At 37.7% G+C, this 18,577-nt stretch overlaps 1 protein-coding gene across 2 annotated transcripts in view; it reads left to right on the top strand.

Moving 5' to 3' along the window:
- Positions 1-10,387, top strand: part of hibch (3-hydroxyisobutyryl-CoA hydrolase) — a 31,305-nt gene extending 20,918 nt beyond the window's left edge. The window contains exons 8-14 of one of the 2 annotated variants that reach the window (XM_066687670.1): positions 805-983; positions 2,437-2,523; positions 4,284-4,342; positions 5,711-5,792; positions 8,727-8,846; positions 9,110-9,143; positions 9,706-10,387. In XM_066687670.1, the coding sequence (XP_066543767.1) occupies positions 805-983; positions 2,437-2,523; positions 4,284-4,342; positions 5,711-5,792; positions 8,727-8,846; positions 9,110-9,143; positions 9,706-9,821 (677 nt within the window). In that variant the 3' untranslated portion in view covers positions 9,822-10,387. The remainder of the gene's footprint in view (positions 1-804; positions 984-2,436; positions 2,524-4,283; positions 4,343-5,710; positions 5,793-8,726; positions 8,847-9,109; positions 9,144-9,705) is intronic. The other variant, XM_066687671.1, reaches the window with a different exon arrangement.
- The last annotated feature ends 8,190 nt before the right edge of the window (positions 10,388-18,577 follow it).

Below are 18,577 nucleotides of genomic sequence, written 5' to 3'. Positions count from 1 at the left end.
AACAATGTGGGTAAGCAATAAAAAATGCAAACAGGATGTTAGGGTATATTGTCAAAAGTGTAGAATTTAAAACAAGGGCAGTAATGTTCAGACTGTACAATGCACTAGTTAGACCTCATCTGGATACTGTGTACAGTTCTGGGCTCCACACTTCAAGAAAGATATCGCTGCTCTAGAGGCAGTTCAGAGGAGAGCAACCAGACTTATTCCAGGTCTGAAGGGAATGTCCTACTGAGAGACTGAGGAACTGAACCTTTTCACCCTGGAACAGAGGAGACTACGTGGGGACTTGATTGAAGTATTCAAAATCATGAAGGCATTGACCACATCAAACCAGAGGAGCTTTTCTACATCAGCAGGGACACACGCACCCGGGGACACAAATGGAAATTGGGCTTCAAGGCATTGAAGACGGAAAACAGGAGACACTTCTTCACACAGAGAGTTGTCACAATCTGGAACAAACTCCCCAGCGATGTGGTTGAAGGAAAATTTGGGAACATTTAAAAATAGACTGGATAGGATCCTTTGATCACTTAGTTATTAATGTACACCAAATGAGCATGATGGGTCGAATGGCCTCCTCTCATTTGTAAACTTTCTTATGTTCTAACATAGCATGTATAAATGCCTCAAAGCACAAGAATTGTAAACACTCTCTTTCAGCATTCCTTCACAAAGCCTTATCTAAGCACATTTATCTGAGGTCCGCAGGCAGCAGTGAGTGAAAGTCGGTCCTTTGTGCCTTCATTTTTTAGGTCAGAAGTGGTACGTCCCACTGAGTTATTTTTATTTTCTTCCCAGTACATAACCAGGTCTTCCTTGCCTCCGTTGCAGGCCTCTTTCCTGATGTTGGAGGAGGTTACTTCCTTCCCAGACTGCAGGGCAAACTTGGACTCTTCCTTGCCCTGACTGGTTTTCGCCTCAAAGGAAGGGATGTTCAAAGAGCTGGGGTCGCCAGTCACTTCGTAGAGTCCCAGAAGGTATCAATGGAAAGCTATATTGCTGTGTAAGGGTGCAGTGTGTCATTGGATAACAAACCACTGCACAGTCATGTCTGCATCAACCATGCCCACTCTGACGCAATCCCACCCTCTGCCTTTCAGCCCCCTGTGTGGAAATAACGATACTAACATTAGATCAGCAGTTCTCTGTGAAAAAGTGGGTCAGGCTGTGCCGAGTTGAGTTGATTGGTATAGATCTATACAGAGAGTGGTGTGTGCGTGTTCAACAGGCAGAGATTTGGAGACGAATGAGTAGACCTTGACAGATTTTAAGCTCATACTATCTGCAAAAGCTGCATGCCAGCCAAGGCTCATTTGGCAGCATTGTTTTACGTTAGTTTCACACACCAAACAGCATTTCCATCCAAGTAATGTTGGTGGCAAATAAAAGCATATTTTTCTTCAGGGAGCGCTTTTAAAGTGCTGTCTTTTTTTTTTTGTCTACACCACACACAGATTTATTCTATTTCAAGCCAGTGGCAGTATGTGATGGGAATACTTTGATGTAAGTTTAAATGTTTTTAGTCTACTCTTATTTTTGCACATAGTCTAATACCTGTACTGTTGTAATGCTTTGTGCCTAGTCTTACATTATGTACATTTGTTAATTCATTTTCAGGTCATCTAGGACTCTTAATTTTTTAAAAGTCTAGTATAGATTGTTCTATGACTGCTTATATCTTCTCTGAAGATACACACCTTTCCGGTGTGCTCCAAAAGATAAATTGTTGCGTGTGTTCACTCAATGAAATGCTCTTTGATTACCACATTTTGTACTCCATGTTTAGGTTCGAGATGTTCACATCAGTTTATTCAATTATCATTTATACTCACCGGTAATTAGTTTATACGTTTCAAATTATTCAAAGTATGATTGTCTTAATTGTGAATTTGATTAGTATAACTGGAGTGGCTGCAGGGACATATAGGCTAGGGCATAGCAGTTAAATTATAATTGGAAAAAACAAGTCAGGCCCTAGTCATTGTTTATGTTCTTTAGTTATTTACTACTATGAACATTATTGATTGATTTTGAAATGAGTGTGCATGAATTCAAATACTGAGCTGTATTTCTGAGCTCCACTGCATCCCCCGTTTGTGTTGCGTTGAGTATTATTTAAATCTTTGTTTCTCATCCCTAATTAAATTCATTGCTTAAAGAATTTATCCGACCTAAGAACTTTAAGCTTGTTAGAATGGAAATCTCACTGAACTTGTTTCTCACTCTGTGAGCGGAGTGCGTTACAACCGAATTTTAGCAGTGTGGCCTCCCCTTACATTGCGAGCTCTGATTGGGATTGGGGTCTAATGCATGGCATATGTACTGAGCTTTAATCCCTTTGCAGGTCTGTGAATGTCAGACTGGGAAGTGATACTGCATTTCTTTATTCATGATGGTAATTTGCCTCACTTCTTTCTCCCCTCCTTACAGTTACCCGCGCTGGAGAATGATTTGGTGGTACTGAAGTCTCCATCTGCTGAAGATGTTGCAGGTGTATTAAGTTCTTATCAGACGCAGGTAACAGGCCAGACAAGCTGTCTTTGTGTTGTGCTTTAATGTAGTCTGTCTCTCCCGAGACTGATAGCAATTACAACTGCTCTTTTGTTGAAGGGCTGGCGGGTAATAACAAAGATATGGGTGTTTCTGCAGTGCACAGTATGCGGTTATTGTTATTACAGCTTTTGATCTTCTCTCTGATAAACTGTACCTTCCTGTGTTACTCCTGTTTTTGGTACAGTTCATAGTTCAAAATACTTCCCTTACTGGCTGTTTTATGGCACTCATTGTGTCATATATATTTTTCTCTTTAGAAGAGATAAGATAAAACAAATAAAACTGTGGAAAGCCAGATTACAACTGGCTATTTTGGAAAACTCTGGGAAACTCTCCCAGGAAGATGTGGATACTGTGATGTTATGTATGTTGCCATCAAGTGGGGCACTGGGGATCTCATTTTAAGTTTGCTTTAATAATTACAGATGAATAAATACAGTGCAGAAAAAAGGTTGCAAATAGATCCTGTTTTGATTGTTGAGTTATCTCTTAAATAAACAATGCTAACCTGCAAGGAGAATAGAGAGTTGCTGACTGAAAGTATGAAGCAAGACCTCTATCATGCCAGCAATAACTGAATACGTGGAAATGTACTTTTGGCGACAGGTTTTCCAGCGCGGGAGCTCTGAGTCATTGACACGTGTAATTTTGCCATTGGTAAATGCAAATTATAATCATGGAGGTGTGCTAGAGCTCATTCAAATGATTCAAATTAAAATGGCCTTATAATTTTAATATAAATGTACCTTTCTACATCTCCTGCAGTTATAATTAAGACATGAAATCTTAATTAATATTCAAGTTGATTTAATTGGTCAGTTACAGGTTCTAGTACACCCTTAATTGTCGTATTTATTTTTTGCAGAGTTTAACGATTTCATGAACATGCTATTAACCGCCTAGTTAGGATAATGTTGCTCATTGACAATTACATCCGCATTGTTATTCATAGCATCTTCAGCAAATTAAATTTGATTTCATTAAGCTAGTAAAAATGAACAGAGATGAGCAGACCACATTGGTTACACTTGGATTGAGATCAATGTGATTTGCATTTCGCCAGCTCTATGCAAGGGAACTCGGAGGCATTTCAGTTGTCGGTGAAAATAATGGTTCATGGCCCTATTTATCTGAGCAGTTTTGTTTATGTATATGCAGTAAGCAGAAGTAAACGTATCAATATTTACTGCACCATTAATGTATCTGTTATTTTAAGTGCCTGCTATGATTTGTAATTGTAAGATTCATTATTGCCCTTGGGTCTGGTGGACAGAGTCAAAAGTAAAGCAAGTTTGTCACTGTTTTAGGATTTTTACCTAATTTCATTAATAAATAAATACAAGAAATAAGGTTATATGAAGCATACAATGTATTGATCGTGAACAGATAAAGTAACTGTGACCCTGCAAGAATGAAAGTGACAGAGGTAGCAGAAGAAACCCTTTTAATAATGGAATTGTTGACAGTTTTTGATTGCTATTATCATAATTTTAATAATTAATACAGTATAGATCCAGATTCCTGAAGTTTTTACCAGTAGCTTTAAATCGGCATTTATTCCTGGAGGCCTGCATCGTGGCAAATCCATCTATCTCTGTAATCCATCACCTGCCAAAGACCTTGGAAAGTTCTAGTTTTGAGACACAAAGTATCATAAGGTATTGATCGGCCATGCAATGTTTGTTGGATTTCATGCTAGAATTTTATTCCTCTTCTTGTTACAGAGCAGTCTTGATGAAGAGAAGCCCTTTGTCCTCTCGGAGCACATGGATAAAATCAATAGGTATACTCTTGTTCCAGGTCTCCAATTCCCCCGAATCATGTTTTTATTCTGCAACGCTGCTAGCGAATGACCTGCACTAAGATGCATAATAGCTGTCATAACAGCTGTCTTTGTGAGTTTGTTCTCGACTTCACATTCCAACAATACAGTCATGCTTTACGCTGGTTGGAGCAAAGTAGGTGTTTTCATGGAACTGAAAAAAACACACAACAACATGTTCTAAACTTACCAGTTAAAAGGCCTTCAGTTTCAGTGCTTAGTGTTGCATTTTCCACTCCTGACAAACATGCTTGTTAATCAGCGCAATTTGAGAAAGCCATTGGCCTTCAATGATCTTCACCTACAGCTGTGTTTGGATAAAAAGTAGGATATATAAAAGTAGGAGAGAGGCAGCCCTGGAGGCATGTATATTTTCACTTGCTATAAAGTCTGGCATGCTTTTATTAGATGGCCTGTAATGCCTGTGTCAAGAAAGAACAAAATAGGGCCAATAAGTGTTCTTCGTTGCTCTCATTACTCTGATTGTTTTAATTAAAAGATACATTTATCAGCCAGCAGCAGCTGCTTTGTCCCAAGTTGCTGACTAACTAGTTTCCTTATAGAATAACCTTTTTTTTTCTTTTCTAATTGCATTCTGAAATTATCACAACTATGATACATTTAATAACACTTTCTCCCAAGTTGAGAAAGATCCTAAGCTAATAAGGTAACTAGGATTTTCATTCTGACTCTAGTGCTGGTGCTTTTCTTGAGGTACATTATAGTCACACTGCGTCAGAGCTAGATATATCTGCAGAGTTCCTGTTTGCAGCCCAGAGAGTGAAATTGATTCTGAATTCTAATCACAGGGCTGACAGCATAGGGAGTGATCATTTCTGTGACACAATTCACAAAGCAATATACAAATAGTAAGGAAAATAAATACTTCATCTGTGTTGCTTTTTACTAATTCATAGATTTTTATCATACCTTGTATTGAACAGCAAAATGATTTTAATTTTGCCTTACCCTCAGGGGGCAAAGCAAACATGGATTTTTTCTTCCTGACAGGATGATCCGGTATCTTATCTCATGTGCTATAAATAGAGCATGACTTACTGAGTAAATTAAGATGAACTGGATTCTGTGTTTTGCCCAGGTGTGTCAAGTATTAAATATTCATATATTGGAGAAATTTTTTGCTTATGTTTTTCTGGTGAGGAAAATATTGTGTTTATTAAGCCTCAATTGATCTGTGGATCGAATGCCATAAAGTGCAATGTGACTGCCTTGAAGTTAATAGCAGCTGTCTTCTGAAAGCCCAATTCTAAACCTTTAGAAACAGAGTGAAATAATGCAAACTTAACATGTTTTTTTTTCTATTTGTAGACACTTTGAAGCGAGCAGTGTAGAGGAAATAAAGCTGAAACTGAAGCAGGATGGCTCTTCATTTGCACTGAAGCAGCTCGAGGTGAGTCTGCTTGTGTGAATCAGTGAGTTCAGTGGAGCTATTTGCACTGTGTTTGCTTTAATATAACATTCACATCAGGTTCATTGCAGGTTCAGTCCACTAGTTTTGTTGTTCTTACCGAACTCATTTATTGTATACATAATTTCCATGAGCGTAATTTGTTTAATAAATATGTGACATAAATAGCATTGTGCCCGAAAAATATGGGACAACCATTAAGATAGTTGTCAACTGAGAATTGTGAATGAGCCCTGTATGTAACGGCAGTCCCTCGAATAAAATAATCATGTCAAATAAAGCAGTTCTGGGTGGTGAAATTAACTTGTTATGACTACAAACCGATGGATCTTTTTTTAAAATAGGGTGATGGGGCCAACGAGCATGCATAAAATGTTAGTTTTAATGATTTTTGTGACTTTTCTGATTTTCCCCATTGACTTCCAGCAAAGCAGTGAGGCCAATTTCTCAATCTCAGATTTCTGCTACATAGAATGAGCTGGACATGATAAGCTCACTGCACAGAATATGTTTCCACTTATAGGATAGCCTGAGAAACTATGGGATTTCGGTGGACTTCATAAGAAGAACATAAGAAAGTTTACAAAAGAGAGGAGGCCATTCAACCCATCATGCTCGTTTGGTGTCCATTAATAACTAAGTAATCCAAGGATCCTATCCAGTCTGTATTTAAATGTTCCCAAATTTTCAGCTTCAACCGCTGGGGAGTTTGTTCCAGATTGTGACAACTCTCTGCGTGAAGAAGTGTCTCCTGTTTTCTGTCTTGAATGCCTTGAAGCCCAATTTCCATGTGTGTCCCCGGGTGCGTGTGTCCCTGCTGATCTGGAAAAGCTCCTCTGGTCTGAAGTGCTCAATGCCCTTCATGATTTTGAAGACTTGAATCAAGTCCCCACATAGTCTCCTCTGTTCCAGGGTGAAAAGGTTCAGTCCCTCAGTCTCTCAGTAGGACATTCCCTTCAGACCTGGAATAAGTCTGGTTGCTCTCCTCTGAACTGCCTCTAGAGCAGCGATATCTTTGTGTGGAGCCCAGAACTGTACACAGTATCCAGATTAGGTCTAACTAACACATTGTACAGTCTTAACATTACTGCCCTTGTTTTAAATTCTACAATTTTGACAATATACCCTAACATCCTGTTTACCTTTTTTTATTGCTTCCCCACATTGTTTGGATGGAGAAAGTGAGGAGTCCACATAGACTCCTATGTCTTTCTCATGTGTTACTTCATCTAGTTCTATTCCTCCCATAGTGTAATTATAGTGGACATTTTTGTTACCTGCATTTAATACCTTGCACTTGTCCACATTGAATTTCATCTGCCAGGTGTCGGCCCACAACTGAGTATTATCTACGTCCCTTTGAATAACCTGTGCTGCCGAGATTGTATCTGCTGAGCCACCTATTTTAGTATCATCTGCAAATTTGACAAGTTTGCTAACTATCCCAGAGTCCAGATCATTAATATAGATTAGAAAAAGCAAAGGCCCTAGTACTGATCCCTGTGGAACTCCACTAACAACCTCACTCCAGTTAGAAGCAACTCCTCTAATCGACACCCTCCGTTTCCTATACATCAACCAGTTCATAATCCATCTACTTACATTACCCTGAATGCCTACAGCTTCCAATTTGAGGATCAGTCTTTGGTGTGGAACCTTATCAAAAGCTTTTTGGAAATCTAAGTATATCATATCATATGCTTTCACGTGATCTACAGCTGCAGTTGCATGTTCAAAAAATTATAATAAATTAGTAGACATTATCTGTCTCGTCTAAACCCATGTTGCCTATCTCCAAGAATATGATTTTATTTTGCTCCTCTATTTTCTGTCTAATCATTTTTTCCAAGTAATGCAGGTGAGACTGATTGGTCTGTAATTTCCTGGCTCAGTTTCCCCTTTTTTACTTCCCATTTAACACAATCACAATTATTTATTTTACATTTGCATGTTATTTCTATGACCAAGGAGTTTTCGAGGGTAGAGCTGTTCTTTGTCTTGGTCAGTGTGGCAGGGAGGGGGTTAACGGTCCTTCACTGCCTGCTCTTGGACTGCAAGAGGTTTGGTACATTTCCTGAACTCCAATGACCAATGCAAGCGCTGCGAGTTTTCTGAGTGCATAGTTTGCTGGGAGAAGGAGTGCATTTCATAATACACACTCCTTATAGTTAAGCTCTGTGCATCTGATGACAGTAGCATGTATGCAAGGCATGGGCACATCACGGCAAGGTATAACCATACTAACGAGTTACCCCCAACTCTGCAGTCATAGTCATCTGATTTTTATCATTGTGGGCTATGTTGGATACTTATGTTTATCAGTGATTGGATATACTGTAAGTATGTAAATAAATCAATTAATTAATACTGACTTTAGTGATATACTGTTCTAGTGGTCTAATGTATTATTGTCGATTTTAATGGAATTAAAAATGTAGACTTGGCATCTGAAGAGAAAAATTGCTTTTAAGAGATCAACACTTGGTTGTCATAGCTGCCAGTTACCTAATTTCTAGAGAGTTCAGAACTTATGATGTAATTTAATGAAATTAGTGGTCGTGAGGGCTGACGGTATTTTCGCCGGAGTGCCAGACCACATTTTAAAAATTTTTTGTGGGGCACGGACCCCAGTTTGGGAACCTCTCCCCTAATTTATACTGATGACATCAAGTTCATGAAATGCTATTGTTTGTTTTTGTTTCTGATTGTAAAAATGATGAGTAGAGAAATAGGTGAGGCCTTCATTCAACAGAGGATGATGATATATATATATATATATATATAGGGAGATGTATATATCGAGAGAGAGAGATAGAGAAAAAAAATAGATCTATCTATCTATATATCTATATAAGTATATGTATATACTTGGTTTATCTGTTGATTCATGCCTCCCTTTTTCTTGACTTTCTATAGACCCTTTCAAAGATGTCTCCTACATCTCTGAAGATGACATTCAGGCAGCTTCAAGCAGGAGCCACCATGACCCTGCAGGATGTCCTTGTAATGGAATACAGGCTTTGCCAGGCTTGCATGGTGGGTAGCTTGGACTGGAGAACATCCGTGCCTCATATTTCCATCTCCTGTGTTGTGTGCTGTTTAGCTGCCCACCCCCTGCCAACTCCCCCCCCTCCATCTTGTCCTGTTTTCATTCTGACAGATTATTGTGTCTAGATTTTCTTTTCATCTGTCCCCCGAAGAGTTTGCTTTCCACACAAGTTGATTTCATGATACATTGATATTCACAACAGTGTCCCTTACTGTGGATGTAGTTCATGTGCGTTGTTGTTCTCTTGCAGACAGGACGAGACTTCTATGAAGGAGTGAGAGCAGGTGAGGTTTTCAGTCCTTTTACCAATTGCACAGAATTGGTAAAGTCGTCCTGAGCATTTTTATGTGCTGCTGGTTTTCCACGCAGTTCTGTTTTTGTGAGGCTCTGAAGAATGGAATGGCTATTACAATAACACTGAATTTCAATTGCATTGTACTATAGTTTGGCAAGGTACACAAATTGTATTTATTTGTTATTAAATAAAAATAAATCAATAAAGGAAGTCTTGATTTCAGTATGAAGGTTATGTGTGACTGTTCTGCAGTTAAATAGTGACTGCAGCAACTTTTCCACTCCAGTCTTATGTGCTTCTGTGAGCTGCTCTACAGAAACCTTTTTCATTCTGAACACACATTTTCCATATGATAGTTCAGTAAGTATCCACATTATCTAGAGATGACAGCAGTTTTCACAAATACTCAACTTAGGAACCAATCTCTTTTTTACCCACTCTGTTATGCATACTTATTTTCCACACCAGTTTGGCAACTCTAACCACTGTAGTTATTACATTAATTCAAACTGGAGTCAATCAATGTGTGTTTCTCCACCCCCCCCCCCCAGTTCTCATCGACAAGGACCAGAACCCAAAGTGGAAGCCATCTGTGTTGGAGGAAGTGACTGACGAATTTCTGGATGGTTGTTTCAAGTCGTTAGGAGACCATGACCTCCGGCTCTGATGACCGTGAAGCAGACGTGGACAGAGACAAAGTATGGCCTTCGACAGCAACATCCACACAGCCTTCATTAACTGCCCCTCCCCAACTCCGCTCACACTCCGAGAGCCACTGCAGCTGGCCTGCGTCCGCTGAAATTACCAGCTGGGCCAGCTCCACCATCCTGACGTGTAATTGTCTGTTGAGCATAAAATCGTGCCATTTAGTGTGTTCTCATTTCTTGCAGGAATAAAGATCAGGAGTGGAGTAAACCAACTAACTTTTGTTATTGCCATAGAAATATTGTGTATTTAAAAGGGGAAAAATATGAATTTTAGTTTCATTATACAAGAAGGTAATTTTGCGTGGCCAGACAAACTCTGTGGTGTAACTGAAATGTATTTAGTAGTGGGGAATAGTTTACCTCAGGGGTCCTGTTTGTAACCTCCTCTGTTTGGTTGTTATGCATAGTTTGGTGATGCATTCTGGGATGTGAAATGAATGCAGACTGTAGGGTTGATTTCAATTAATACAGTTGATGATCAATAATAAAAATACAATAAATAATAAAACCAGGAGTTCTATTTGAAGCTTCTAGTTGCCGTATTTACATTCATGTGTGCTTTTTCCAGTATTTCTAGGCTATGAAATGCATTTTTTGGATGTTCTGAAGTGCTCACATTTAATGCAGAATTGGAGAATACGTTTTGTAGACCAGCCCACAAAACAAGTTAAAATATCAAGTTTTGGATGTAGTGCTTCATTAATAAAACATGACCCATTCACAAAAACAGTAATCATTTACTTCAAAGCATCCATTGTGTTAGAGAAGGACATTTTAACACACTGTGTCAATTGTGACAAACTGACAGAGAGTCCTCTTGAACAGATAGGTTGCAGTACATATAACTAAAAATAGGTGATTCTCCTAAAATTTTGGAATTTGAGATTCTTATGGTGATGGTTTTGAATGATGTGAATAGTAATACATTACATAAGTTAGAGGATCTTAATGAAATTAATTTGAGACTACTACGGCATAAGAAGGGATGTGAATGTTATGTTTGCGTTATAATCGTGCTGCGGTTTTGTAGTTCAGCCAATGGATGATTTCATAGTTCATCAATGCTTGAGATTTTTCATATGAGAAAAAGCAGTGACGGAAAACCAGCAGTGTGAGCGGGAGGGGGGGCATAGTTGTTGATCCCAAGCATACTTTGTTTGACAAGTGCGTGAAGAGGCGTGAAAGCGTGAGGTGGTGCCTCAATGCATGAGACTCCCGACCAATGCTGTGTGTTTTCATGTTTAAAATGCAGGGTTCTGAAGTGTTGCTGTATAAAGTATTTTATAGAAATGTTTATATTGGCTAATCTGCAGCCTAATTCTATTCTGCTGGGAACAATATGTGTAGACTGTGGGTGTTATTTGGCTAAGGCTAAAATGTCTGAGTTGATAAACTGCAACTATAATGTGTTATCTCGTTAGCATTTGGCTTTTAAAGGGCATTCTTTAGAACAGAGCACATTCATGAGATTATAGAAGGTTATTGTAGACAATATCCCAATTTCCAGAAGGCTGATCAATTTTATTTAGTTGTTCCACATTCTCTAAGCATTTACATTTAGAGTTGAAGATTTAACCATTCAAATGTCTTACTGCGGAAAATGTATCTTAAATATAATTTTTTGTATTGATATGTCACGTCATGCACAATCCAAACTGTGCATATTCTTTTAAAATGTGCAATTTCAAAGCTGCGTAATTCTCCCATCATAAATCGAAGCTTTTACTGATAGCACTAATTAATCATAGTAAACACACACACACAAAACCAGTCTATTTAGATAAATGCAGTTTTCAATAAGGGAAGCTTAATAAATCGACATTTCTGTAGGCATTTTGGTTTTATATTCTCCTGAATTCCAAGTGAAATAGATCTGGTTATTGGCCTGTAAAATAGGATAAGATAAGAACCGCATGTTGGCACAGTATGGAAGACATTAAGCCCGTTTTTGTCAGCTTATAAAACAACCATTTTTATATAACTCTTGGCTCCTGTACCTGCTTTTTTATTTTTTATTTCTGAGCTCATTGTTTGACTTCTAGGTGTGCTCGGTCAACATTTTTTTTCAGTTTAACCATTACATAATATAATACTAAACATGGCTGTTCTAAGTGACCTATATCAAATGATTCACATATTGCAAACAGGGCAATTAACAGTACAAAAGCTTCTACAAGTAGGCTATCTTTTTAATGTCCTTTTCATAACCTAAATGGTGTTTTTAGTGTGTGCTTAAGATTTTGTGTGTTTATTTCCACCAGTGTAAGTGTCATTTTTAAAATCATGTTTGTACTACTTTTCATATTATCCCTTTTTTAACACATTGGTCACATTTCTTAATCAAAGATGTTTCTGTGATATATTTACCCAACAACTTCAATGTTGCATTATTATGATGGCAGAAGAAAGTCGTATCATTATAAATATTTTCACTGAGAGAAATAAGCCTCTGAGCTCTAGTCTAGTTATGTGAAAGGAAAAGACTGCTCTTTTAATTAATAAAAAAAAGAAAAGGCAAATAGCACATTCAAAACCACTTATTTTGTATTTATTGCCTGCAGTGTTTGTAGATGCCCATTAATGCACTGCGGGCAATATTTTAATGATTGCCCATCAAAATCTATGAACAATTACATTTTGTATTTTCTTTTCTGTTAGTGACAAGATTTCTCAAGTGTTAGCCGTATGACTGAAAATCAATAGACACTGTGTTTAAAGCTTTCATAATGAATTAAAGTAGAATTTGTCTTTTAAGCTCACTTTATTGTTGTACAGCATGAATTATTTGTTGTACAGTTCTGCTTTGCGGTGGGTTTATTGATACATAGGCACAACAGTATCTGTTCCATTCCTATAAGCAGACATGGGTTTCTAGTCTTGCTATTGTATAACAATGTTTTCCCTTGGCTACACCTATTATAAGGTGACCATTCTTCTATGTAATTTGTGATACTGTGGCTCTGCTGAAGATGAATACTTAACAAGAAAGACCACAAGGATAGTATGAGCCTAGAGGGGAAAAAGCCCTCCTTTTAAATGTTGCCCTTGACCTTACCTTTAAAGTCTTCAGTTCAGTTCTAAGTAAGATTAATAACACCAATAATGCACAACGCATTAGTGGTAGGTCTCCTGATAGAAAGATTACAAACATTAACCTGGTAGGATGGGCTCAGACTGGTCTCTCTTTCAGACTTGGTTTCTTCCGGAGTTGTACGGCTTCTTTTCTTTTTTTTCTTTTTTTTTTTTTTTTTTTTGCAATATCCCTGTCACATTGCTTTCCTTTTTCAGAGAGCTGCTTGACTTACAGCAAGGGCTGGGTCAGTCTGGATAACCGTGTCCATCGGATTTTATGACCTGAACTTGTGATTCGGGTTTCTCTGAAGATCTGAGGTATGTAAAGCACGTTTAATGAGATGAAGGGACTCCATACATCTCGGTGAGCTTTTTTCCCCAGTCAGTCACCTGCCAGACCTGCACTGTGGCTGCTGCAGTTATACCTTGGTGCTTTATAAATCTTATTCGCAAGGATAAGTTTACATTTACATGAAACCATTGAATGCCAGTCACACACATCACACTTCATACTGTTATTGCTTATCTGCGAGACATGGTTGATGGAGACGAGAGTCTGTCAGCATCCATGAGATTGGAGACGGGATACATCATCACACATCACCCTACTTATGCTGTAATAGTCTTCACCTATTAGTTATGTGATACACTCTTCTAGCATTTTGTTGCAGGGTATCTAAGTCCATTGAAGTCTGTTTTAAGGACCTAATCTGTGTCGGATATTGATACTGGCCTGCTCAATTTATAATACAAGTGATTTATGCCATGCAGTGACCATGAGGGAGAGATGTTTACAACCAAATTGATTGCATTTGTAAGAAACCTAATAATTTACTATTGCAGTGGCCAGGATAGATACCAACATGACAGCTTTGTTGAAATTGCATGTTTTATCTAAACACCAGTTTGTACTGACTCGTACAGAATGAGTGTACTTTCTAGTGTAAAGATTTATCCATTTCAGGCTCAAATGGCTCAACTGCATTGATGTACACTCACTGCGGTTCTGCTTTGTTGTTAACTACTCTTATGTTGATGAATTGGTGTCCAAATGGGTCCATTATCACTCCTGATTAATATTCACCTGGTATGGCATATTGACTACACCAACCACATACACTATGCTGCACAGTGTTGTCTCTGAGCTTTGGGATTAAACGTTTGTCTTCAATAAACTCCTATTTCATCAAAGCGTACTGTACATGGAATAAATCGGGACCCTTCAATCCTCTTTGGGTTTCAAGACTTGTGCAGACTGCTTTTTTAATTAAGTAATGCAAGCCAGCTAAAAATACATCCAGCAAACAGGGCCTGGAATTTAATAGAATAGTTACTTAATTTATCTACCAGGTGCTGTACCTTGTAACATTTTTCCCCTATTTATAAAACTGCCTCAACAATCTACTTCAGTGTTTCTATTGTAGTGTATACCTTAAATATAACACATTTTCAGCCTACATAGTCTATATTTAAACATTGATGTTTCATGTACAACAAAAACATATACAGACAGTAGCAGGTGGAAGATTTTGATTCTTATTATTTATTCTCATTCACAGTGGAAAAAGCTACTTCCAGTTTAATTGTAAATCCTGCCAACTGAGACGAGAGGAATTAAAAAACAATAACCATTCAATATGAATGGATTTTTTGTTTTCTTAGAGAGGACAATTATTTATTTAAACCTTTCTTGCAAAAATATTCATTAGATTTTCAACAATTTATCACAATGCTATTCTGAAGATTGGATTTCATGACACTGTGGCCCTATTCTGACCTTCAAAACCTTAACTGCAGGAGAGAAGTGAGACACATTGGATAAGAGGAACTTTTTAACACTCTGCTTTAGCTCGCAATCTGCTGATTGACATTTGTATGGCCAACCGAGAAGATTATAAACCTATAAGGTGTTTTTAAAGAGACTAGCCTGTCTCCCCAGCGCTCAAACAGATCCACACAGTAAGCAGATTAGAAATGTCTCGGGCTGCCAGTTAATCTAATGATTACTGTTGCACTGTGCTGGCCAAGTACCAAGACAAATGTTTACAGACATTGAAAAAGGGATTGTTGGAGAGCAATAGTAAACCTCAATGACCTTTAACCTTTTGCTTTAATGTCTTGTTTACACTAGCGTATTCGTAAAGCCCTCACAGCATAGGCATAGGTTTAGGGAAGGACTAGGGAGACGTGTCCTTTGGCAGATAATATATGAAGTTAAGAGAGTAAGCATGAGACCAAAAAGTAGGTAAAACGCAAAGATGCAAAAAAACACAACCAGAACATCATGATCCGCCATGGGAATTGCCATTTTCTTTTGCCGTCACATACATAATGCACCAGCGACTAAATTCAGCATGTTCATTATTCGTGACGTCAGTTGCTCAGCTCGCCTTTCTATAGTGTAAATGTGAGCCCTAAATGCCGAACCACACCAGGCTGGCATGGTGCCACCGTGGCTCGGCCGGGTAAACTGGTGAAAACACAGCATAAGTTAATTCTGACAGGATACACAGATTATCGTTTACCTATTTCAACTATGGATCAAATAATGTAATAAATGAAGACACAAAATGCTGGTGGGGGAAAAAAGTTTATTTAGTTTGTATTGGCAGAGTATTATTTTACAGAAGCTATTTACAGAGGTCTACAATTTGTAGGTAGAAGATATTTCTCTTAAACCGCAATTTCACACATTGCATCAGTTCAGTTACTGTCAATTTAAATCTGAAATCTAAAAACAAAAAGTGGTATAAAACCATAGTTTATAAATTCAGATTTCCTGAAAAGTGTATATGCCTTTTCATTTATTTTTATCAGAGATGTTATTTCATTAATTTCTGTAGTTAACTGCACCTGATACACTTATTTAAAAATATATATTCTACATAATATTAAGAGTCTAAATCTACAGTTCAAGATTATTTTTAATTCAGAAAAGGGGTTCCTTCTCGTATGCTTATAGAGCCAATTTTAATCTTAATTTTGTGGGATATATATATATATACACTCACCTAAAGGATTATTAGGAACACCATACTAATACTGTATTTGACCCCCTTTCGCCTTCAGAACTGCCTTAATTCTACGTGGCATTGATTCAACAAGGTGCTGAAAGCATTCTTTAGAAATGTTGGCCCATATTGATAGGATAGCATCTTGCAGTTGATGGAGATTTGTGGGATGCACATCCAGGGCACGAAGCTCCCGTTCCACCACATCCCAAAGATGCTCTATTGGGTTGAGATCTGGTGACTGTGGGGGCCAGTTTAGTACAGTGAACTCATTGTCATGTTCAAGAAACCAGTTTGAAATGATTCGACCTTTGTGACATGGTGCATTATCCTGCTGGAAGTAGCCATCAGAGGATGGGTACAAGGTGGTCATAAAGGGATGGACATGGTCAGAAACAATGCTCAGGTAGGCCGTGGCATTTAAACGATGCCCAATTGGCACTAAGGGGCCTAAAGTGTGCCAAGAAAACATCCCCCACACCATTACACCACCACCAGCAGCCTGCACAGTGGTAACAAGGCATGATGGATCCATGTTCTCATTCTGTTTACGCCAAATTCTGACTACCATCTGAATGTCTCAACAGAAATCGAGACTCATCAGACCAGGCAACATTTTTCCAGTCTTCAACTGTCCAATTTTGGTGAGCTTGTGCAAATTGTAGCCTCTTTTTCCTATTTGTAGTGGAGATGAGTGGTACCCGGTGGGGTCTTCTGCTGTTGTAGCCCATCCGCCTCAAGGTTGTATGTGTTGTGGCTTCACAAATGCTTTGCTGCATACCTCGGTTGTAACGAGTGGTTATTTCAGTCAAAGTTGCTCTTCTATCAGCTTGAATCAGTCGGCCCATTCTCCTCTGACCTCTAGCATCAACAAGGCATTTTCGCCCACAGGACTGCCGCATACTGGATGTTTTTCCCTTTTCACACCATTCTTTGTAAACCCTAGAAATGGTTGTGCGTGAAAATCCCAGTAACTGAGCAGATTGTGAAATACTCAGACCGGCCCGTCTGGCACCAACAACCATGCCACGCTCAAAATTGCTTAAATCACCTTTCTTTCCCATTCAGACATTCAGTTTGGAGTTCAGGAGATTGTCTTGACCAGGACCACACCCCTAAATGCATTGAAGCAACTGCCATGTGATTGGTTGGTTAGATAATTGCATTAATGAGAAATTGAACAGGTGTTCCTAATAATCCTTTAGGTGAGTGTGTATATATATATATATATATATATATATATATATATATATATATATATATATATATATTAGTGTAATTGTATAGCCTTCAAAAGCTATAAAGCCTCACTTTCAGCAGAACTGAGTTGAGGGGCATTGCTAATTAAGAAAACTAGAATAGAGTAGAGATAGCATGTAATTTATTTATAAATTGTGGCCCTATCCCATTAAAGCTGTAAATCATTCCTAAGCACAAAAAAACATTGTATTTATTTTTTCCTAAAAAACTAAACAAAAATAAAAACAGTGTAATGTACTTTACTTAAAAAATATTAAAATATTACAGAATGCATAAAAGGCCTTCTCAGCCTATATACAAAATACCCAAGTAAAAAAGACAAAAAATATATTTATTTTTTGTTATATGATTTAGATTTGTCATTGTTTCACTCAAGTGCAAGTCATCAAGTACATTCATATCATTTTTACAGTATCTGGTATATATATTCTTGAACAAAATATCTGAAAATAACTGAACACCTTCCTTCTTTACATTATGCTTTATATGAAAATATAATTATTGTGTGTTTTACTAACCCAAGGTCACATTACTTGCCACTTGTTTAGAAGGCATGTCAAATTTGGGCCCAAGATTCCTACTATAATTTAAATTTAAAAAATTCTAATTAAAAGGTGTACAATCTACAAACAAGAGACATTTGTCCAATTGCAATACATTCTGACAGCTGTAAAAGGAAGAAAACCAAAGCCATATCCAAGTTTGGTAAACCTGTTGTAGAGCTAGTTTGATAGCTGGTTAACATCATCTTCTTAAACAGATATGCATTAATTCCCTTATAGAAGTGGATTTCAGTTACATTGATACAGCTTTTCCACCTTCAAGGATACACGGTACATTACTTCAGATTTAAAAGAGATTCCTTACTGCATAGATGGAATAACATGAGATAATCAAAATTAAGCATATACTATTCCCTGTTTCAGAACATAAATGTGTCACCTAACATTGCTAGCAAATTAATGGAGATGGACACTTAATTGTGGCATCAAATTCAGTTATTCAGTTTCAGACTTTATGGTGCTGATAAAGTTCTTATAGTCTGCAACTTAATTTAGCAGTTATCGGTCACATTGAGATTTCTCATTTATCCATATAGATGTATTGATGTTTTCTGGCAGGTTTTGATTTTGGAAATATTGCTGGGTAAGATTCCACTGACAGAAATTAGAATGAAGCATCAATAACAAAATAAAACGCAGTGCATCGTGAGGGAGAGATATGAAATGTTAACTGATCTCAATTATACATGAGTTACATATTCCTCAATGAAAAATTAAATGCGTGTTAAACTACAACAATATATGGCAAAATGTGTATGTCATCCAAATGTAGAAATCATTTGGAGTATCATTATTGTGAGTATATGCATA

This window comes from Amia ocellicauda, chromosome 16, assembly GCF_036373705.1.
Source record: "Amia ocellicauda isolate fAmiCal2 chromosome 16, fAmiCal2.hap1, whole genome shotgun sequence".
Classification (NCBI taxonomy): domain Eukaryota; kingdom Metazoa; phylum Chordata; class Actinopteri; order Amiiformes; family Amiidae; genus Amia; species Amia ocellicauda.
Note: the sequence above shows the minus strand (reverse complement) of the source record. Positions and strands in the feature narration are given on the sequence as shown.